A 23,437-nucleotide genomic window follows, 5' to 3' on the forward strand; every position below is an offset into this window, starting at 1 on the left:
CATGGCATATTCAAATGCCAATAGCTACAATCCGATATTGCCATATCTCATTCCTGAGATTATTTAAATTTAGATTAAATACAAGTACTGATGTCTGGTTTGAATACTATAGAGTATCCGGCAGTCATCTGAGGTCCTTATATCTGCAATTAATCTTAGGTTACTACTAATGTGGTGTCTAAAGACCTAACATACACAACTAAGAGTAAGGGCCGTTTAACATGTCCATGCACATCAATTGAGATTGTCTCTGTCTCAAATGAACAAAGCCCATCGATGACTTTCTTTCGTTATGGTACGTAAATCATAATCTAATTGTGACTTTTTCGTTTGCACGCCATCTTTCTTAACGACCCCCGCGGGTAGGGGGAAAGAGAATACTCCCGCAATATCCCTGCTTGTCGTAAGAGGCGACTAAAAGTGTGGGGAGAAAACCCCGAAAACAAACCCCAAGCCAGCAAGGGATGCGTCCGGACAGTGCTGTTGATCCACTGTCTGTGAGCGGCCATACCATCTGGCCTGCGATCCTCCCAGGTGTTTGCCGTGCCTGGAGACCCGTAAGGGAGAGAAGGGGATCCTGGAGGGTGAGCTTTCTGGTTCCCAGCAGGGTGTCGGATGCCCTGTATGGACCGGAGAGCGATATCCCTCTTCGGCCCCGGATTTCGCGTAAACGGGGGGCCGGGAGCTAGCCACTCCCGGTCAATCGGCTTCCGTCGCGTTTTCGCTCCGGTGGCGAGTGCCATGGTTGTGGGGGTCTGCGTAGGGAGGTCGGAGATGTAAGGGTTTTGGTGGGCCCTTGCATCGAAGATCCACCCCGAAACAGACAACCACTCCTGAAGCGCTATATCCCTCGAGTTAGCCCTGGCGACCGCTCCGGTTCTGCGGAGCGGCGGAGATAAGTGTGTTGGCGCATGTAAGCGTTACTTGATTATGTCATGTGTAAAGGAAGGTGAGACCTTGAAAAAGGTTTCTCCTTTCTTAATTCGCAGAGTGTTGTCACAGATTGTGCCTGGGGACCCAAAGAGCGTGAAGAAGCTCAGAGATGGTACACTTCTTATTGAGACCCTGAACGATACACAGAGCGAAAAGCTACTATCAGTGGGAATGCTCCATGAAATTCCGATAAAGGTGGAGGTGCACCACACTCTTAACACCTTTCGGGGCGTCGTTAGTCATTATGATCTCCTTTATGTGGATGTTGACGAAATCAAGAGAGAAATGTTCTCTCAGGGAGTGACTGATTGTCGTCGACTCACCACGAGGCGCAACGGCAAAAAAGTAAACATCACCTCCGTGATCTTGACGTGCGCGCGTGATAGACTACCCGACAAGGTTTTGTTGGCTATGAATCGGTCCCAGTGAGGCCATTCATTCCAAATCCCGTGCGTTGTTTCAAGTGTCAACGGTTCGGCCATGTAGCGTCGCGCTGCGAGGGCAAGGCAACCTGCCCGCGCTGTGGCAAAGACGCGCACGAGGATAAAGAGTGCTCTTCGGAACTTCTTTGCGTCAATTGCGAGGGTACACACCCAGTGTACTCTCGTGATTGCCCGAAGATGAGAGAAGAAAGGAAGGTCATGGAGATCAAAACGTTAGAAAAAATCCCGGAAAATATGCGGAAGCGAGGAGAAAATACAGGGCGCTAATCGCCCCAACTTTCTCCCGGTCCTTTGCTGCCGTTGTGACCACGCCATCTCTAAAGTGTACCATCGCCACGCAGACTGAGGTCCCAAAAGACTCCCCTATTGACACGCAAGCGCTTAAACCAAAAAGGTTGAAAGATGTGAAGAGTAAGGTGGACAGCGAGCCACCTACTCCGGTGGGCCCTTTAAAGAAGAGCCCACCAAAAACCATCAAGGGGAACACGCCGAAAGGGCGTGAGAATACACCTTCCTCACCACCTCCAGCCAAGCCAAAAAAAACCGGAGGTCATTGAAGAGGACCAAAGTATCTCGGATACTGAGGTGCACTTACACTTTTAATGTGTTTTGTATTGCAGTGGAACTGCAATGGTTTTTATCGGCACAAGGAGGAGCTGGCTGTTTTAATCCAAGATTTTAAACCCTCTCGCATTTGTCAGCAAGAGACACATTTTAAGGCCGAAGACAAGGGTATTCTAAAGGGGTTCACTCTTTTTAAAATGGATGATACAAGTGGCCAACGAGCTCAAGGTGGAGTAGAAGTTGCGACTCGTGAGGTCCTTTACACCTCCCGAGTCCAACTGAACTCTCCATTCCAAGCCGTCGCTGTCACGGTGCACACCCCTGAGAGGATAACGTTATGTAACGTCTTTCTGCCAGAGGGTGCACCGGTGACTCGCTTGAATCTGGAAGCCCCTGTACGCCAGCTACCTCAGCCATTCATATTGATGGGAGACTTTAATCCCATGATCCTCGCTGGGGAGGGCCAACAACCACAAGTAATAGGAGAGGACGAATTTTATTGAGGATTTTAACCTGTTTTTATTAAATAGCGGCGAAAAAACTCGCTTTAACAGTTTCAATGGAGAATTCTCAGCAATAGATCTCTCTTTATGCTCGAGAAGTCTAGCCCCAAAGCTGAACATGTCCGCCCGCAACGATCTCTGTGGGAGTGACCATTTTCCTCTTCTACTCGTAAAAGAAGACATTTCGCTTAATTTATCAAAACCTCCGGAAAAGTGGCCTATTAACCGTGCGGACTGGCCTCTTTTCAAGCGCATGTTTGTTTATAAACATGAAGCAAGTTTCGACGCATTGCACAACGTCGAGACACTAGGTTCAACGCTCTTGGCGTCAGCTAACGAAAGTGTCCTTCGTACGTCCGGGAAACTTAATCGAGCTCCTGTCCCTTGGTGGAACGGGGAATGCGACAGGGCGATCCGGGCGAGGAAAAAGGCGTTGAATACTTTTAAAAGATACCCCACGGCAACTAATCTGGCATCGTACCGCCGCCTGAGAGTTCGAGCTCGAAGGGCCGTTATGGAGGCAAAGAGGGCTTCCTGGATAGAATTCGTCTCTACCATCAACCATCGCACGCCACTTGCTCAGGTATGGGACAAAGTGAAGAAAATCTCCGGGTCCAAGGGCTCATTTGTCATCTCGCCATTGCTTGTTGCAAAATCTTAGTCTTAGTCTTTGCAAAATAATAAACTTATGACCATAAAATCGGTCGTTTCACCATGGCCATCTTCCATCCGGAACATTCGGAGGGAAGAGGTCACGATTACGCGCCTGAGGATAGGGCACTCTGCCCTCACTCACTCGTACGTCTTCATGGAGGTAAAAGAACAGCCCCGCTGCAATGAGTGCGACCAACTGCTGACAGTAAAACATATCCTGACGGAATGCAGAAAATGCCAAAGGGCCAGAGACATGTTTAATATAAGGGGAGATTTAAGTGATATTTTAGGGGATGACTCCGGCCGTATAAATAGAGGTTTAACTTTTTTAAGGGAAACTGGTTTAATGAGGCAGCTTTAGTCTGGGTCTCATAATTTTAATGCCTTTTGGTTTTAACAATTATTTATTTATTTGTATATTTGTTCCTATTTATTTATTTATTTATTCCTAAATAAAATGGAACTGAGGTTTTAGTCATCTTGACAGTGGTTCAAAATGACCTTAGCTGTCGATGCACCCTATAAACCCTCAATACTACTACTACTATCTTTCTTAACGTCATAAAGTCTTAATTTGTGAATCCAGTTATCTTGACCTTATTGTTTTCTCGAAATGTAAATTAGTTAATTTATCCCTTCCTGATTTTGGAATGTCACATATAAAGTTAAAATTGTATTTGACTGGAAAATTATACCCTCCAGCAGTTTTTATTAATTTGTCCTAGGTGCACTGATAATTTTTCATAGAACTGTAAAGTTACGACATACGCGACGGTTTCAAAATCCTTTTCGTCATAGTAGGTATCATATAATAACTTCCCCCTATGATTTGAACGGACGTGTAATTGTGCCTCATAATTGAGCTAAAATTTTCAATGTGTATGTTTCATCTTTGTTAATTTTAAAGTAAATACACAATTCCCCATTTTAACTTTGTAGAGCATGCGTTCCCATGCTAATCATTTATTACCAGAACCTGATGTTAGATAACCCCCCATGAGAAATGTTTCATAGCTCATGATTCTTAACTACATCGGCCGCTGCATCTGGTTATTGTCTCGTTTGATTAAACTTTTTAGATGCCCATAACAGGTTAATAATTACAAAGAAAATTCTTCTTTTATTGTATTTACAGTCATTCTAAAACTTCCACAACTGTCATTTTTCAATTACCCGAGCTTTCCAACACAAAAAAACTATTGGGCCGATGCTGATATGTTTTGAAGTTTTACTGCCTGCCTCAGCTGTACAACGTGTGCCTTTTTCTGTAAGCTGAGCATTACAGATTCTTGTAATTTGTTCATGGCGAGTCTTCTGATGATGATAAATGCTGCATCAAATATAATGCGCTTGCATTACACAATGTACACATTTGAAATTTCATTGCACAGAGTAATATTAATTTTTATTTAAACTAAACCAAGTTAGAGCCTTTATAAAAATAATGGTGGGTTTGACTTAAAGGCATAATTGGACTGGACAGATATACATCTAATTTACGTGGTTTGAGAATTCATACCCAGATGAGTCGTACAGTTTGCAATGGCCGAAAAATCTGAAGGGCAACAGATAAAAATTATTGCGCCACAGTTATTAGGATTGTATTACTAAGGGTTGCCATTCATCTTTCTATCCTGTTTTATCATTGGGTGCAAACATGGACCAAGCATGGACCAACAATGGTCTACACAGCAAGGTACAGGAAATCGCTGAGAACCTACCTTTTATAGATAAATACCCAGAATTGATCCCCTTAATCATTTATTAACTTCTTTTATGGCAAAACTTTTATCCTTATTTGACCCTGAACCTAGAATGAAAAGGTTTGTAAACAACAGTCTTGTGTACATTAATTGATGCAACGGCAATAAGAAATGCGAGCACACAATTATTAGACGGACTACCCTTTCGGGGAAATGCGTTGGGTAGCCTGGGAGGAGGGGTTAGGGAGAGTAGGGTGCAGCAGCATAGTTTACTTATTTGAATTCAAATCCTCTTCAAATTAGAAAATGATGCTGCCACACCCATTGTGAATACCTTATTGCAAGCATAGACGGAACGCGAATGGATCGGAACGTACTCAGTTCTTTATAGAAGCAGGTAATGACAGGTTTGTTTGGTATCTTAAGGATATCCAAGTACGCGTTTAAAGTCATATGAATTAGTGCGAACGCGACCTATCTTTTTGCGCGTGCCACGCGGCCATTCAACTCACCGAATCTTTCACCAGTCGATACAGACCATTCGGGAAAAAAGTAGTTTTTGTCGTCCCTTTAATATAATCGCTAATGATCGCGAGAAAATTGGCTAAATTATAATATAGTCTTCCTACGGAGATACGTAGTAGGGGAGTTCATTTAAGTCTGTTAATATTTGATTTTTTTATGTAGTGCACCCTAGTAATACCTTTTGATAATTCATCCAACCAGATCGTCCACGGTTCTTGACACATTGCTTCTTTACCGTCGAGGATCCATCAAGCATTGTTTCCTGTATTTCGTATATACACTTAAAATAATCACTAACCTGAGGGAAATTTGAAGGAATTTGCAAATTTTCTGACAATGTATTCATTCTCGTAGAATGTTTTTAATTCATCAATATTATTTTCTCTCTCTATTTTTTAAGGCTTGCTCAAACGCCTTATATTATGTCCTTTTCTTTTTTGTTAGATCGTTGCAAAAGGAAATTTGCCTTTTTGCCTAAAGTTATTCTAACTAATTTGCCTTCAATATTCTATAGGGAATTGAAACTAGGTAAATATCGATGCAAATGACATTAGCATCCGTCCAGGCGTTTTCCTTCTGCGAAGGTCTTTCCATATGTATAGAGTCAAATGCTCTCATTTTAAAGATATTCAATAAATATTTATTATTTTTTAGATGTGTTACTTGACAACCATAGAATGAGCTCTGGTCAGCTGTTCGATTATTTTTGTCAACATTACCAAAAAAACTTCAGTTCACCATGTCATGTCCACTTGAAGATTGCACCGTATAAGAGCATCGCTCTGCATATAGATTTATAGTCACAGAAGGTGTGAAACCAAGTGAAATACTTTCTATAGTGTAACTAGTGAGTTTATTATTGAGTGAAATTTTATGTATCAGATTAGTTTCGATATTTTTCCTGTTGATTGGATAATTGATGTTGATAAGGTGGCGATTTTCTTTTTTTGTGTTACAGATTGGTGTTTGAAAGTTTCCTTTAAGTGTTTTATTCTGACTGATTTTATTTTGTGATATTGATTGGATTTGACATGTCATGTTACTTTTCCTTGGCAGGTTTGATTGTAATACTTAGGACTTGTGTACCTCCTGACATTGTCCATCTGCTCATGTGAGTTTTAATAATAATAAAATAATAACCACCACTTGAAGATTACACCTTAGAAGAGCAGCGCTCTGCATATAGATTAATAGTAACAGAAGGTGTGAAATCAAGTGAAATACTTTCCATATTGTTAAGAAATGCGGGAAAAGTCTTATGAACCAAGAAAATTTTAGATAGTGAGTTAATCGCCTTGAAAGTGGCTGAACAAGTGTGGGTGATGATCCCCGAGGTGGGGTTCAGCCGAAGGATCTGGTCACTCGTTGGAATCGAGGATCAAAGGATTTATTCGCGATAACTGAATAATTACTGTTGGAATGATAGCTAAGGAAGTTGAAGTCGGCGTTAGAATTGCTATCATTATAATTCATTACTGAAAGTACAAAAAAACGCGTGCGAGATGGATTCCCAGGCAGTTTACGGATTCTCATAAACAATCTCCACTTACCATTGGTCATGACATAGAAACGAAGTTTGATTGAAGGAGACGCTATTTTTGAAAGAATAGTGGCTTGCGACGAGGACTGGGTTCATCACTACGATCCTGGGACCAAAAGATCGCATGGAGAGGAAGCACACCTTATCTCCGGTTCGCAAAAAAATCAGGGTTCAACCCTCCGCGGCTCAAGTGACGCTAGCCATATTTTGGGGCTCAAAGTTTCCAGTCTACTTCGATTTCCTTGAAGACCAGGAGACTATCATATCCAGTTTTACTCTGAGATGCTGGAACATTGACTTAAACTAGCTATCAGGAGCCACCGCCGAGGACTCTTGTTAACAGGAGTCATTTTTCAGCTCGACAACGCCCGTCCTCATACGGCCCAAAAGTATGAAGTTTCAAGAATTGGGTTGGGAGGACTAACCTCATCCAGCGTAAAAGGTTTGCCAAAAATAAGGAAGTCAAGGAAGCGGTACGAAATTGACTTTCCGGCCAACCGAAAAATTTCTTCCAAAGGCTTTAGGAAGCTACAAGAAAGATGAGACAAGTGCATTGATGTTGGAGGTGATTGCGTTGAAAGATAACCCAAATTTTGCAATAATCCAAAGAACTTGTTTTTAATTATAGCCTATTATCTCCGTAATAATGAAATGACCCTAAAGAGAAAATTCAAAAATGAATGCACATAATAAAAAATCCGATATTTAACATTAGTTCATTTAAGGTTTAGGAGTGAGTTTAGTACCTTAATACTAGAGTTCTAGAGTACACTATGTATTTGGTAACGTGAAGTATTTGCCACCTAGAGAGAGTCGACAATGGTGACTTAAGTTTTAGCTTTTCCTGATTTTACTGTGGGCCAGAGCGAATGTATTTCATTGGCGATCCCTTAAACACTTTGCTGGACACGTGTAATATAATAACTGGATTTTGAATGGCCTTATTCTGCTCTCTCGACGTGTTGATGGGATTGCTTTTTCATGCAAGATTTATTTTAATTATTAGTGCACATTCAAAAATAAATGCATTCCTTTAACCATGGGGTCGGTAAGTAACAATGCGGCCAGGACAGGTTTTACTACAATTTCATGAGATGATGATGTGAAATAGACTTAAAAAATCCCAAGACTCTTTATGTTCTATTTAGTATTCATGTGCCATTAATCTAACGGAGAGACACTCTTGAAATGAATGCGCAAGGCACCCGGATAGCAATATAACCTTATAACGGGTGACATATTTTTAGGAATGGTGTTGGAATCTGACCAATGCCGGGAAAAGGTAAAATTGAAATACTGACCTCACCTTTGCTTCCATGATTTTCGTCTATTCGAGGGAAAAGAAGCTTCCTTTTATGAATTGGAACACTGGTCGGAAATATAGAAGCGAAAGTAGCTATTAATTGAGGTAACAGCAAATTTAATTATAAATTAATATATATTGAAAAGAAATATTCACTCATTAACAATTAATTTTGAATAAAAAATAATTGTCCAGCCAGGTATTTATGCAAAATTTCATGCTCTAATTTTAGCAAAAAATTCATGTTTTATATAATTATTGTATTTACAAAGGCAGGAATTAAGAATAAGGAACGGAAGAGATAACACTTAATAGAAGGTCTTTAATTAATATTTGTTTTGATTTCTCGACAGCTGCCCAGAATTCCATCGTCATAGAAATCTTACCTTGGAAAATGAAAATGGGTCACTTTGCTGAAAGTGACCCGTTCGCTTACTTATGTGCGCGTCGTGGCCCTTCGAATTCGCGGTTACGGCAGGACGGAGGCTCTGGTGGCGGCGGGATAACGTCCCCACCTGTCAGCCTTGAGGTCGCGTGTTCTATTCCCGCCTAGATGAATTTTTCCCAACTAGGGCTTGCGTGTAGGTAATAATCAACTTGTTATATCTGGCCGAGTGTAAAAACATTATTAACTTACTTAGTACAAGCGTAGGAAAGAATATATAGTATTTACCAAGTGTAGATGTCTATAAAATAAAATTTTATAATGAAAATCGCTTAGAGACAATACTAGGAGTATTTAGGGGTGGCGACCGACAGCTGAGGTCATTTGCGCCATTAGGGATGGACAGGAAAGGATGAAGGCGCCAAGGGGTCCGCAGCTTAACGTCCCATCCGACGGACGGCGTACTCACTCAAAGTGCCCTCCACAAAGCACCTCGAATAGGGATCGAGATGCCTCTGAAAAATACTCAACAGCGCCGGAATTTGAACCCGGGCCCTCTGGGTGAGAAGCCCGTACGATAACCACCGCAACATCTCGATCCCTGAGAGACAATATTGTCATAATGTAAAAAGGTATGTAATTAGTATGTAATTTTCAAACTGTTATACCATCGTTTAAAGCCCGAGGTAAAGGTCGAGGTGATGTTTTCGGACTAAGGTAAATTTGTATTAATAAATTTGTCTTCCTGGTCAACGCTTCGAGAGCATTTTCTTTTGCACGATTATAATGCAACATCTTGTATGATAATCTGTCTACTGATGAGTATCCATTCATGAGGATATAAATTTTAGCCAAAGTGCCGGGGCGGATGGAATTGAAGTTTTCAGGAGTGTCAAGAAGTGAGACCTAGATTCATTCCATCGCGCAAAGAATAAATCGATATCTAAACACCTAATTCGCCTGTCTTTTTTATCTCTTGTGTTTCACTTTTAAAAGGAAATTTAATAGTTTTCTGAATTAGGTTCACTCACGTTTCGAATGATGTTGATTACATTAAAGAAAGCGTAAGGCAAAATGATTAAAGATTTAAAATTCACATTAATAACATGTTGAGTAGAATCATAAAAAAATATAAAGTTAACAGTATGCAAAGTGTAGTCGTTTAAAAAATAAAATGCTATTATTATCTTATCTTAGAGACAATAATGTCATTTAAACAAATATTTGGGATTAATTAGAGTGGAAAGAAAGTATTTGGGAAATGTTAAAATCATTAGTTATCATAAAAAGGAAGAAATATAATACATAATAATGAATACTATTCAAATATGGCCAAAAGCTATAACATGGCAAAGCATTTAGAAATAAATTAACAAATACCTAGTAGAGAATGATGAAGAGGAATTTATGCTATAGCGATTAATGATAATAGTTTAGTACGAGCATAGGAAAGAATATATAGTATTTACGAAGTGTAGAAGTCTAAAAAATAAAATGTTATAATGAAAATCGCTTCGAGGCAACACTGTTCCATTGGAATAAGGAATGAATATAAATAATTGTTTGGTACTAATTAAAGTTGAAAACAGTACATAGGTAATGTTCAAATGATTAGTTAAGAAACAAAAATAAAATTATTAATAGTATTCAAAGATGGCCAAAAGTAAAAACATGTCATGGGATTTAGTAATCAAATAAATAAACACCTAATAGAGAATTATGAAGATGACGAGAATTTTACGTTATAACGATTAATGAGAATAATTTTGTTTTTGGAGTTCCAAGTCAAACGAAAATGAAATTACGTCATTCCCTCTCTTTATTGTCAATGGTCTAAGAAGTATTATATTTCAATTTTCATTCGGGAGGTAACCCCGGTGAATATGAAATACAAAACTACTTCAGAAAAATTGCTAGAATACAGTAACTAATTGGTACAATTCATAAATTTATCCTTAACAACAGGTAAAATGACCAACAATAGAAGCTATTACCTCTTTCCCAATTGCAAAAAATGATTATCATAATTACCCTAAGGAATCCCGAAAATGTTGTCACCATATTTGAAGAAATATATCAGGTCTTCGGATATCAGGTTTAGGAAATATATCAAAAGATAAAATTCAATACAACTAATTCTTACTTTATGGGGAAGGGAGAAAAACGATAGGCGATTTCACACGTGGCTGGTTTGAAATTCTCGGCCTCGCCCACATAATCACCGCTCGAATGATTTTTTTCTCTTATGTTTTCATAAGTATGAGGTGACGCTGTTTGAAATTGCGAGGCATTCAATCTAAATTTTCCAGGTAGGCAGTCATTTGAACGAATTGTGATTCGTATGTTGATATAAATGGAAAAAATGGAGGATCGTACGTCAACAAAATTCTTCGTAAAAGAAGATTAAATATCGACCTAATTCATTCGAAGGTTGTACATGTTTATTTTTAGAGGAATAATGCGAGACTATCGACGAAAGAGTAATTCAAGTAGTAGTAGTAGTTTTGAGAGTTTTAGGGTGCGTCGACAGCTAAGGTCATTTTGCACCACTCATTAAAATTAAAACTAAAATTCCTTTTTAATTAGGAATAAATAAATACGATTAAATATATAAATAAATAAATACTTGTTAAAATCAAGAGGCATTAAAATTATGAGATCCAAAACTATAGCTGCCTCATTAAACCAGTTGCCCTTAAAAAATTTAAGACTCGATATATGAACCCAGAGTCATCCCCTAAAATATAACTTAAGTCTCCCCTTATATTAAACATGTCTCTGGTCCTTTGGTATGTTCTACATTCTGTCAGGATATGTTTTATCGTCAGGGGTTGGAGGCACTCATTGCAGCGGGGCTGTTCTTTTACCTCCGCAAAGAGGTACGAATGAGTGAGGGCAGAGTGCCCTATTCTCAGGCGCGTAATCATGACCTCTTCCCTCCGAATGTTCCGGATGGAAGAGGACCATGGTGAAACGACCGGTTTTATTGCCCTGAGTTTATTATTTTGCAGAGACTGCCAAGCCTCCTTCCACTGATGCAGGACCGAGTTCCGCAAGGCAGCCTTTACGTCCTCCATTGGAACCAAGGTGGAGTCGGTCTCGGGTTTTCGAAGGGCATCCTTCGCTGCCTGGTCAGCTTTTTCGTTACCTCTTATGCCGACGTGGCCAGGAGTCCATATAAAGGAGACCCTGTTCCCCTTTCTCTGAAGGGACAACAGGGTATAATGGATCTCCTGGACTATCGGATGCACAGGTGCAAAGACCGATATAGATTTTAGGGCGCTCAACGAGTCTGTGCAGATGAGGAAAGAGCCATTGCTTTCTTTTATTTCTCCTAGGGCCGTCCTTATGGCTGACAGCTCGGCTGTGAAAATGCTGCAAGAAGTGTGCAGTTTTTTCCTCACGACTCCATGGTAGTGGGACACGACCGCATAGGCACATGCAGATTCTGACTTTGACCCGTCGGTGTAGACGGGGACAAAGTCAGAAAGTGAACCGAGGACGGCACTGAAGAGCTGCTGGTATTCGGAATCGGTCGTCTTGGCTTTGCGGCGTGCATTGGCAATGAGTTTAATATCCGGCATTGGCGTTAACCAAGGCGGATACTTAGCATAGGAGACGGGGCATACTTGAGGAAATGTAAAATTTACCTCGTTAATAAAATCATTAACACGAACGGCAAGGGGCCTAGTTGCCCTTCTCCGCCTGTTAAATAAGTCTAAAAACCGTTGGTTAAAAACTATGTTAAAACAAGGGTGGTTTGTCTCTGATAAAATTTTACAGGCATAGTTGCCCATTAAAATCATCCTGCGGGTTTCCAACGGAGGCTCCCCTGCGTCTACAAGTAAGCTTAGGACTGGGCTTGTTCTAAATGCCCCGGTGGCCAACCGTATCCCAGCATTGTGGACACTTGTAACTGGTTTCAAGTAAGACTCTCGTCTTGAGGAATACACTATGGAACCATAGTCCAGTTTGGATCGCACCAAGCCTCTGTACAATAAAAGTATGGTGGCGCGGTCTGCTCCCCATGTGGAGTGAGTTAAAAACTTTAAAACGTTGAGGGTTTGGCGACACCTCTCACGTAACACGCGGATATGCTCCCGCCAGTTCAGCTTTTGGTCCAGGATCATGCCGAGAAAGCGGACGGACTCCACAAATGAGAGAATCCTACCGAACAGGGTTAGGGTCGGCGTAACGTGGTAACCGCGAAGACGGTGAAAGTGCACGCATTTCGTTTTCTCCATGGAGAAACGAAATCCGTTCTTTCGCGACCACTCTCCCAGTTTGTTTAGAGTCACCTGGGCTTGCCTGGAAGCGTTTGGCAGTCGTGTCGACCGGCAAAATATGGCTAGGTCGTCCACATAGAGCGATGTCATCACCGGGACATTAATGCATTCCACCACGTCGTTGATGGCTATGGCAAATAACGTCACGCTCAGTACTAAACCCTGGGGTACCCCGTTCTCCTGTGTAAAAGATCAGGATAAGTGCTTCCCAATCCTTACTTTAAATAGGCGGTTGGTTAAAAAATTTCTGATAAATAGGGCCATGTTGCCTCTAAATCCCCACTTGTGCAACGTGTTGAGGATTCTCCATCGCCACACACTATCATAGGCCTTCTCCAGGTCGAAGAAGACTGCTATGACGTGTTGACGATGGAGAAAGGCTTCCTGGATGAAGTTCTCAGTGCGCACCAGATGGTCTGTCGTGGACCTCCCACGCCGAAAGCCGCACTGAGCGTCGGAGAGCAGGTGTCGACTCTCCAAGCACCACATGAGACGTCGGTTTACCATCCGTTCCATCACCTTGCACAGGCAGCTGGTGAGAAATATGGGACGGTAGTTATTCGGGTCATTTTTGTCCTTGCCCTGTTTTGGGATTGGTATCACGATGGACTCTCGCCAGGCATTTGGAAAACTGCCCTCGTTCCAAAGTTGGTTGAGGGTATTTAGGACCTCCCCAATCGCAGTTTCCGGAATGTTCCGGAGAAATGCGTTGTGGACTTCGTCCGCCCCTGGCGAGGTGTTATGGGAGTCTTCGATGGCGGATTTAAGCTCCCAAGGCGTGAAAGGCTCATTGTAATATTCAGATGTAGGACCTGAACCAAAATTGAGAGGGACTCTCTCGCATCGCCTCTTCATGTTCGCAAAGTCCGCGGCATAGCCCTCGTCACTGCTATTGGCCGCGAACTGACTGGCAAATATGTTGCTTATATCGGCAGGTGAATTAACCACCCGGCCAGCAACAAGCAATGGCGAGATGACAAATGAGCCCTTGGACCCGGAGATTTTCTTCACTTTGTCCCATACCTGAGCAAGTGGCGTGCGATGGTTGATGGTAGAGACGAATTCTATCCAGGAAGCCCTCTTTGCCTCCATAACGGCCCTTCGAGCTCGAACTCTCAGGCGGCGGTACGATGCCAGATTAGTAGCCGTGGGATATTTTTTTAAAATAGTCAACGCTTTTTTCCTCGCCCGGATCGCCCTGTCGCATTCCCCGTTCCACCAAGGGGCAGGAGCTCGATTAAGATTCCCAGACGTACGAGGGATACTTTTGGTAGCTGCCGCCAAGAGCGTTGAACTTAGTTTATCGACGTTGTGCAACGCGTCGAAACTTGCGTCGTGTTTATATGTAAACGTACGCTTGAAAAGTGGCCAGTCCGCACGGTTAATACGCCACTTTTCCGGAGGTTTTGAAATGGTGGGCGAAGAGTCTTCTTTAACGAGTAGAAGAGGAAAATGGTCACTCCCACAGAGATCGTTGTGGGTGGACATTTTCAGCTTTGGGGCTAGACTTCTCGAGCATAAACAAAGATCTATTGCTGAGAATTCCCCATTGAAGCTGTTAAAGCGGGTTTTTTCGCCGCTATTTAATAAAAACAGGTTAAAATCCTCAATAAAGTTGGATAAGATTCGACCTCTCCTATTACTTTGGGTTTCTGGCCCTCCCCAGAGAGGATCATGGGCATTAAAATCTCCCATCAAAATGAACGGCTGAGGAAGCTGGCAGACAAGGGCTTCAAGGTTCAGGCGGGTCACCGGTGCACCCTCTGGCAGATACACGTTACATAACGTCATCCTCTCAGGGGTGTGCACCGTGACAGCGACGGCTTGGAATGGAGAGTTCAGTTGGACTCGGGAGGTGTAAAGGGCCTCACGGGCCGCTACTGCTACTCCCCCTTGGGCTCGTCTGCCACTGAGGTCATCCGTTCTAAAAACAGTGAACCCCTTCAGAATACCCTTATCTTCAGCCTTAAAATGGGTCTCTTGGAGACAAATGCAAGAGGGTTTAAAATCTTGGATTAAAATGGCCAGCTCCTCCTTGTGCCGATAAAAACCATTGCAGTTCCACTGCAATATGGAACACATTTAAAGTTCTAAATTAAAATGAATAAATAAATAAGTTGACTAAAAAGGGAGATGACCAACTCTATTGAGGTTATCGCTTGAAGCGATGTTTCCTCTTCCACTTGCTTGCGAAGACCTCTGTATCAGAGATACTCTGGTCCTCTTCAATTACCTCCGGCTTCTTTGGCTTGACTGGAGGCGGCGGGGAAGGTGTATTCTCACGCCCTTTTGGCGTGTTCCCCTTGGTGGTTTTTTGGGGGCTCTTCTTTGAAGGGCCCACAGGAGTAGGTGGCTCCTTGTCCACCTTACTCTTCGTGTCCTTTACCCTTTTGGGTTTAGGCACTTGCGTGTCCATTGGGGATTCTTTCGGGATCTCTGTCTGCGTGGCGATGGTACACTTTACACATGGCGTGGTTGCAACGGAAGCAATGGACCGGGAGAAAGTTGGGGCGATTAGCGCCCTGTATTTTCTCCTCGCTTCCGCATATGGGATTTTTTCCAGTGTTTTAATCTCCATGACTTTCCTCTCTTCTTTCATCTTCGGGCAATCACGAGAGTACACTGGGTGTGTACCCTCGCAATTGACACAAAGAGGTCCCGAAGAGCACTCTTTATCCTCGTGCGCGTCTTTGCCACAGCGCGGGCAGGTGGCCTTGCCCTCGCAGCGCGACGCGACATGGCCGAACCGTTGGCATTTGAAACAACGCACGGGATTTGGGATGAATGGCCTCACTGGTACCGATTCATTGCCCACAAACACCTTGTCGGGTAGTCTATCACGCGCAAACGTCAAGATCACGGAGGTGCTGTTCACGTTTTCTCCGTTGCGCCTCGTGGTGAGGCGACGACAATCAGTCACTCCCTGAGAGAACATTTCTCTCTTGATTTCTTCCATGTCCACGTATAGGAGGTCGTAGTGACTGATGACTCCCCGACAGGTGTTAAGAGTGCGGTGCACCTCCACCTTTATCGGAATGTCATGGAGCATTCCCATAGCTAGCAGTTTTTCGCTCTGTGTATCGTTCAGGGTCTCTATAAGAAGTGTACCATCCCTGAGCTTCTTCACGCTCTTTGGGTCCCCAGGCACATTCTGTGACAACACTCTGCGAATTAAGAAAGGAGAAACCTTTTTCAAGGTCTCACCTTCCTTTACACACGACATAATCAAATAGCGCTTACATGCGCCAATACACTTCTCTCCCCCGCCGGTGTCCGGACGGGATCTTTTTAATGGTGGAAAGGGTTTTTCCTCCATAATAATAAATGATTCGTCCCTCGGCCTCCCCACCCGCCACGGAGCCACACATTTGGGACGCCACTCCGCCAAACCGGAGCGGTCGCCAGGGCTAACTCGAGGGATATAGCGCTTCAGGAGTGGTTGTCTGTTTCGGGGTGAATCTTCGGTGCAAGGGCCCACCAAAACCCTTACATCTCCGACCTCCCTACGCAGACCCCCACAACCATGGCACTCGCCACCGGAGCGAAAACGCGACGGAAGCCGATTGACCGGGAGTGGCTAGCTCCCGGCCTCCCGTTTACACGAAATCCGGGGCCAAAGAGGGGTATCACTCCCCGGTCCATACAGGGCATCCGACACCCTGCTGGGAACCAGAAAGCTCACCCTCCAGGATCCCCTTCTCTCCCTTACGGGTCTCCAGGCACGGCAAACACCTGGGAGGATCGCAGGCCAGATGGTATGGCCGCTCACAGACAGTGGATCAACAGCACTGTCCGGAAGCATCCCTTGCTGGCTTGGGGTTTGTTTTCGGGGTTTTCTCCCCACCCTTTTAGTCGCCTCTTACGACAAGCAGGGATACTGCGGGAGTATTCTCTACCCCCCTATCCGCGGGGGGGAAGAGTCATTCAAGGGGCAGGAAATCCTTACTCTAGAATGGCCTAGTATTGTATGATTAAATCATTCATAAAAAACAAGTCATTTAGGCACCATTCAATGTAAAAAAAAGTTTTGTGCATATGCTAATACAAACTTTCATCTAGAATGAGATTATAGGAAGTAAACGGAGAAAAGGTATTCCTATACATCAGGTCTGAAGGTAAAAGTGAAGAGACTCCTTGTTCTAGGATGTCTAATTATCCTCAATTATGTGTTTTGGTTCCTTTTTTTATTTCATATTTTAGAGATGAGTGCACAAAATTTTTAACACTTGAATTATTACATGTAATAGTACCATTCGATTTTATTGTATTTGAAAAATTAGTTTAAAAGAAATACAACGAATGAACATTTTGGTTAGCGGTTAGCGCTGTTATCAAGAAATATCAAATGACATTAGCAAAATATTCATATCCTTTTAAGGCGGATTTCCGTATACGCGAAATTAATGTATAAATCCCTCTTATTACTTTTGCATCCATACAAATACTATTATTGCAAAAGGGTAAGCGGCGATCAGATCTCATACAGACGGTAGCCGAGTAATCATCACCATTTCCATTCGTGACATACAATTATTTTATTAAATGGGTAATTAATGCACTATATAATCTTTAAAATTGAGATTTTAGGAGCAATTGACGAGCAGAACGAAAATGGAAAAAGACTTCGAGGAGAGGAAGACAAAATTTATCAAGGAAATCTGCACGGATTATCGATATTAATCTTGTGCACACTTAATAAAACTTAGTTTTGTGTATATTTTCTGCTTCACACCTCTCCACCTGAAAGATTTAATCAACATAGAAAATTTTCAAAATTCAAACGCCGCCACCTTTCGCCTAATATCACGTGGTCTTATGGTTTGAGTCTTCCCACGCTTATACCGGCCGGAACCATGTGCCATCTACCATTAGTACTAACCTAGTATCCAGTAAAAACGCGCAATTCGTTCATGCGTCCTAAGTTTCGAGGACATTCGGACAGTAGCCCTTAGCACTTGACTAATTTAATTCACTTCATTAGGAGAATAAGTATGAATCGTGTACACTATCCAGATGCAATTCCTTCGGAAGAAAAAAGATTGCTGAATCTAACTGAACGGACAGGTTTTAATATCACTGTAAGAAAGGGCCAGCGGATTTATGGTCCACCTCCTTACTGGATTGGTGATCCTCCAACGGCAGAAAGTGAAGTGTTTGTTTCAGGATTGCCAAAAACTCTCTTCGAGTACGAGTTGGTACCTTTCATTGAAAGGGCGGGTAGGTTATATGAGTTACGACTGATGATGAATTGTTATGGACGAAATAGAGGCTACGCCTTTGTGAAATATACGACACCGGAAGAGGCCATGCATGCCATTCGAGAATTGAACGGGAAAGAAATTCGCCAAGGATGTCAAGTGGGGGTTGTTAAGTCGAACAAAGGCAATCGCCTGTACATCGGTGGTGTCCCACAAAGTAAAAGACGAGAAGAGATTCATGAAGACATTTCTCAGGTCGTGGAAGGTGTGGAAAAAGTGATTGTCCCTAATAGTTTTTCAGCCCAGAGTGAAAATAGAGGCTATGTCTTCGTTGATTTTGAAAGCCATCAGGCTGCAGCTTCGGCTAGACGAAACTTCCTTAATGGGGTAATAAAATTGTGGAAGAAAGTCGCAGTTGACTGGGCAAAGCCTGAGATCGCGGTCGACGAGAAGGCTATGTCGAAGGTAATGTATAATCCTTGGTGATAGCCGTGTGATTAGATAATATATTTTGCCTCGCCACTTCATTTATTTGGTATTTTGTATTTTACCACACCGTTAATGTATTATGTCTTTTTTACATTATGTGAAGGCGAAACTATCCCCGTTCTACTTTTTCCCTTGTCTTTATGGCAACGCATATCGTAAAGTTTGACTATTCAGTATGATAAGGTACGATTTGCTGGAACTGCAAGAGTTACTATATTTTTAGCGTTTTGTTAATTTTCAACGCGAATGGAAATTTTAAAGTTGCGTTGTGCGATTTTACGAAGTTGATATTTTAAAATTATTACTGGTGCGCTACATGTTGAAAAGCATGTAGCGTACCTGTAATGGAAAATCTCGCCGCCATTGGGAATAGTTTCTCCCCGGTTTAGGTATTATGGAGAAGGGTAAGTTGTTTGTTGTGCACTTCTTATACATCTGAACACGATCTCATAAGCAATGACGTTTAGCGGTGGGGGTTGTGGCATAGTTCCAGCCTAAAATGAAGAAATATACTCTTACACAAATATGTATTTGCTCACTCATGAACGTATATGCATGTACACGCTTGCTGTTTACATAATGCAATAATGATTGCGTCCATATGAAGCAGTAAATTGGATTTATCATAAGGGTAGGGGGTTTACTCCGTAATAAAAGTCATTCAATAGCCTTCTTCGAACGGCATTCGAAATGACATCGGTAAATATACCGTAAAAACTCCCAGCTTCGGCCAACTGCTTTAATTACGACTGATACAAATTCTGGTTCCGTGAGAGTGAAGTTTATATCTTTTGCATAAAGAGTCAGGTTGATAAAAGAAAACGTTTTCATTCAACCGGTGCCATCGCTTTAAATATGTTCCACGCAATCATAAAACGGCAGGCGCATATTATTTATTTTCATCGAATAACCACGGGCAGCTCTCTGTTAGTATAATTTCAATGTTTTCAGTCTTGTACCTCTTCAGCTAGGTTCAGTCGAATATTTAATACTATTTTTCTTTAATTTGTCTATTAATAAAGTTGCGTGATGAAAATGTTACAGATTGTCATGTGCTGTGGAGTATGTTGTATATGTGTAATCAAGTTGCTGTTGTTTTGTACAAGGTTGGTAACATTGTCTCTTTTGGGCTGGCTTGAGCGATGTTTGTATGTGTTTGCTTTTGTTTTTGTAGAATAAAAGAAGGAAGTCGTTTTTTTTTAAACGTCACTTCCGGCCCCACGTTAAGTTGAACATGTCGTCTCAATAATTGCTAAAGACACTAAATCCTGTTTCGTCACCACGCTGCAAGAAGATCACAACAGGTTATGGGCCCAGAATGTGGAAATAGGAGTGTGAGATCAGTTTGCATGAGATAATTAGGTTCAATTAAACTGATTCCGGCCTTGTAGTCAACCGAGCTGTACTCGTAAATTGTTGCCTCGTGTTTGGATGACAAGTACAATGGAATCAAATGTCATCAACAACATCACGTACGGAGGTTCATTGCCTCAAATTGATAAATTGCGAGGATCGGTGAATTACGAGCAGTGGAAAATGGACGTGGAAATGTACTTGCTTCACGAAGACCTTTGGGACTACGTGGAGAGTGAAGTAGCAATGGACGCGTCAGCTCATGAACGAAAGCAGTCACAGCGAGCAAGGGCGAAAATATATTTGCTACTAGAACAAGGACCGAAAATGGAAGTCATGGAGTGCAAGACGGCCAAAGGTATGTGGGACAAGCTGCAGCACACCTATGAAGATAAGGGTGTGAACAGGCATGTCGCCCTTATAGACCAGCTGTTCGACATCAATTTGGGAACGTGCACAAATATGGAGGACTATGTTCAACGTTTCACAACAGTCGATGCGAAACTAAAAAGCATTGGCAAGAAGATTGACGACGAGCTGCTCGCGGTTTTGATGCTGCGGGGCCTGACGGTTGAGTACAGACCGTTTCGAATGGCTCTAGAGAATACAGTCACAGGGGTCATCAAGTCTGACCTAGTGAAGCAGAGGCTACTGCAGGAAGGGTACAAACGGGCCACAGATTCCAAGGAGCAGCAGGTTGTATTCTATGCCAAGCGGAACCAGAGGCATCAGGGAGAGTGCTCATCGTCCTCGGAGCAGAGTTCGAGTACGTCCGGGGCCAGAGGTAAGCAGAACAAGAAGTCCACCTTCGATCCGAGAAAGGCCAGGTGCTTTAAGTGCGGAGTGATCGGGCACATCAAGAGCGATTGTCCCGAGGAAGGGGCAAAGGTGTCGTGCGGGAACAGCAAATCAAGTGGGGGTGCCAAGAAAGGGAATCCAGTTGCCTGGTTGACAGCCCTTCGTTGTGAAGTGGGGAGTCATAAATGGTACATTGATTCTGGGGCGAATTCCCATATGGCAAGAACTACGGAGTACTTTTCAGATTTTCGACCAGATGCAAGTGACGAAGTAACAGTTGCTAACCATGACAAAATCAAAGTGTCAGGTATTGGTAGTGCATCAATGGATTTGATTCAGGGAAGTACTGCCACCATATCAAATGTTAATTATGTGCCAGATCTTTCAACTAATTTGTTGTCTGTAAATAGGTTAGTGCAAAAGGGTACTGCTGTTTTATTTGATTCATCTGGGTGCAAACTATTTGATGCTGAAACTTTACATGTAAAGGGAGTCATTCAAGCCTCGGGAACAGAGGAGAATGGGTTGTACAGTCTAGATTTAAAACAGTGTACCTCAGGTGACAATGTTGTCAGGGAGGGTGCTGTGGGATTAGCTGCAACTACTGAAGGGAATCATTCTCAGCTATTATGGCACAGAAGGTTAGCGCACTTGGGGCATAAAAATATGCAGACATTAAGGGGGCGTGCCAGTGGTCTGGATTATCCATGTAATAAGCCTCTTCAACCGTGTGTGGCATGTGTAGAAGGAAAGCTTGTTAAAAAACCTTTCACTGTGGGACCGAGAACGGAAAGGGTGAGTGAAAAGCTGAGTTTGGTGCACTCAGACCTGTGTGGTCCAATGGACCCTCCTGGCAATAGGGGAGAACTGTACATGCTCACATTTATTGATGATTGCACTAGAAAAATTTTTGCCTTCTTCATTAAAGGCAAGGAAACACATGTTATCCTAGAATGTTTCGTAACCTTTAAGGCTAGGGTAGAAAATGAAACGGGGAACAGGATTAAGTGTTTGCGGACGGATAATGGTAGTGAGTACATGGGGCGGGCTCTGCAAGAAGAGCTTAGAGCAAAGGGAATAAAACATGAGACAACGATACCATATAATCCTGAGCAGAATGGGCTAGCTGAAAGGGCAAATCGCGTCATTATAGAGAGGGCTAGATGCATGTTATCCGAGTGCAAGTTACCTAAGAGCTATTGGGTTGAAGCATGTAAAACAGCTGTGTATTTAAAGAATCGAGTACCAGCTAAGGGAATTGGGAATGAATTACCTGAGGAGAGATGGACAGGTCATAAGGTTGACCTTAGTCATTTGAGGGTGTTTGGTTGTATTGCCTATGCTCATGTGGCCAAGGCCATGAGAAAAAAGCTAGATGCCACATCCAAACGGTATTACTTTGTCGGATATTGTGAGGAATCCAAAGGTTATCTCCTGGCGAATCCTGAAAACATTGGACGAGTAACAGAAGCGAGGGATGTAGTGTTTTTTGAGGACAGTTTCAGGGAAGAGCATTTAACTGGGAAAACATTGAGGAATACAATTATTCTGCCTGAACTTTTAGGGGGGGGCGTGTGTTTCACCTCCCAGCCCCAGACAGAGGTCAGCATAAATGATCAGGCTGAAACTAATGAAAACACTAGCACAAGTAGTGAGGGTAATAATGATACCTCAAACATTGAGACTGAAGGAAGTGGTCGTGTCTATTGTGGGCAAAATTCAAGCTCAGGTGATGATAGCCAGAGGGAGGAGAGTATTGATCCGGGAGAAAGTAGGTATCCTGTTAGGAATAGAATACCAAAGGAATTTCCAGATCATGTTTTATTTTTGGCATCAATTAATTCAGCCTGTAATCAACCAATGTCTTTGTACTGTGATCCTCAGACTGTTCAAGAAGCTTTGTCTTCAAATGGGGATGAATGGAGGAAGGCCATGCAGGAAGAATGGGAAGCTTTAGCAAGGAAGGGCGTCCTTTCTTTAGCTGATTTGCCTGAAAACAAAAAAGTTGTAAAATGTAAATGGGTTTTCAAGCGAAAGGTGAATGCAGCTGGGGAAATAGAGCGTTTCAAGGCAAGGCTGGTAGCAAAGGGTTATTCCCAGGAGTATGGTACTGATTACCATGAAACATTCTCTCCTGTAGTAAGTTATTCTGCCTTGAGATTGTTGATTGCATTGTCTGTGGAGCTAGATTTAAATATCACTCATCTAGATGTGACTGCAGCCTTCTTGAATGGTGATCTTAAAGAGTCAATTTACATTGAGCAGCCTGAAGGTTTTGTAATTGAAGGGGCGGAGAGTAAGGTGTATTTGCTGCATAAGGCAATATATGGTTTAAAACAAGCATCCAAGGCATGGTATGACAAATGTCGGAGTATTTTTAAAGGTCTTGGTTTCAAGAATTTGACAACAGAATCATGTATTTATGTTAAGGGTATTGGACTTGATATTTGTGTAATAGCTGTATATGTGGATGATTTTTTGGTGTTTTGTAAGAATGGTGACACTGTGAACAAGTTAGTTTCATCATTAAAAAAACATTTTGAGCTGAAAAATCTTGGAGAGGCCAAAAGTATTCTAGGGATGAGGTTAACTAGAACCAGTGAGGGAATTGAACTGGATCAGGAAGAGTACATCAAAAGCATGCTGGTTAAGTTTAACATGTCTGATGCTTGTGCAGCCTCTACACCCATGGAAGTTGGGTTGGATGTAGCTCCTGGAGATCCAGATAAATGTCCTGATGTACCTTATCAAGGATTAATT

At 42.4% G+C, this 23,437-nt stretch overlaps 1 protein-coding gene across 1 annotated transcript; it reads left to right on the forward strand.

The window, feature by feature from the left end:
• The first annotated feature begins 17,830 nt into the window (after positions 1–17,830).
• LOC139694657 (RNA-binding protein 47-like) lies at positions 17,831–18,523 on the forward strand. Its single transcript, XM_071593148.1, has one exon. The coding sequence runs from the start codon at positions 17,831–17,833 to the stop codon at positions 18,521–18,523; it is 693 nt and encodes a 230-aa protein (XP_071449249.1).
• The last annotated feature ends 4,914 nt before the right edge of the window (positions 18,524–23,437 follow it).

This window comes from Hetaerina americana, unplaced genomic scaffold (genome assembly GCF_022747635.1).
Source record: "Hetaerina americana unplaced genomic scaffold, ioHetAmer1.1.p SCAF_51, whole genome shotgun sequence".
NCBI classification, from domain to species: domain Eukaryota; kingdom Metazoa; phylum Arthropoda; class Insecta; order Odonata; family Calopterygidae; genus Hetaerina; species Hetaerina americana.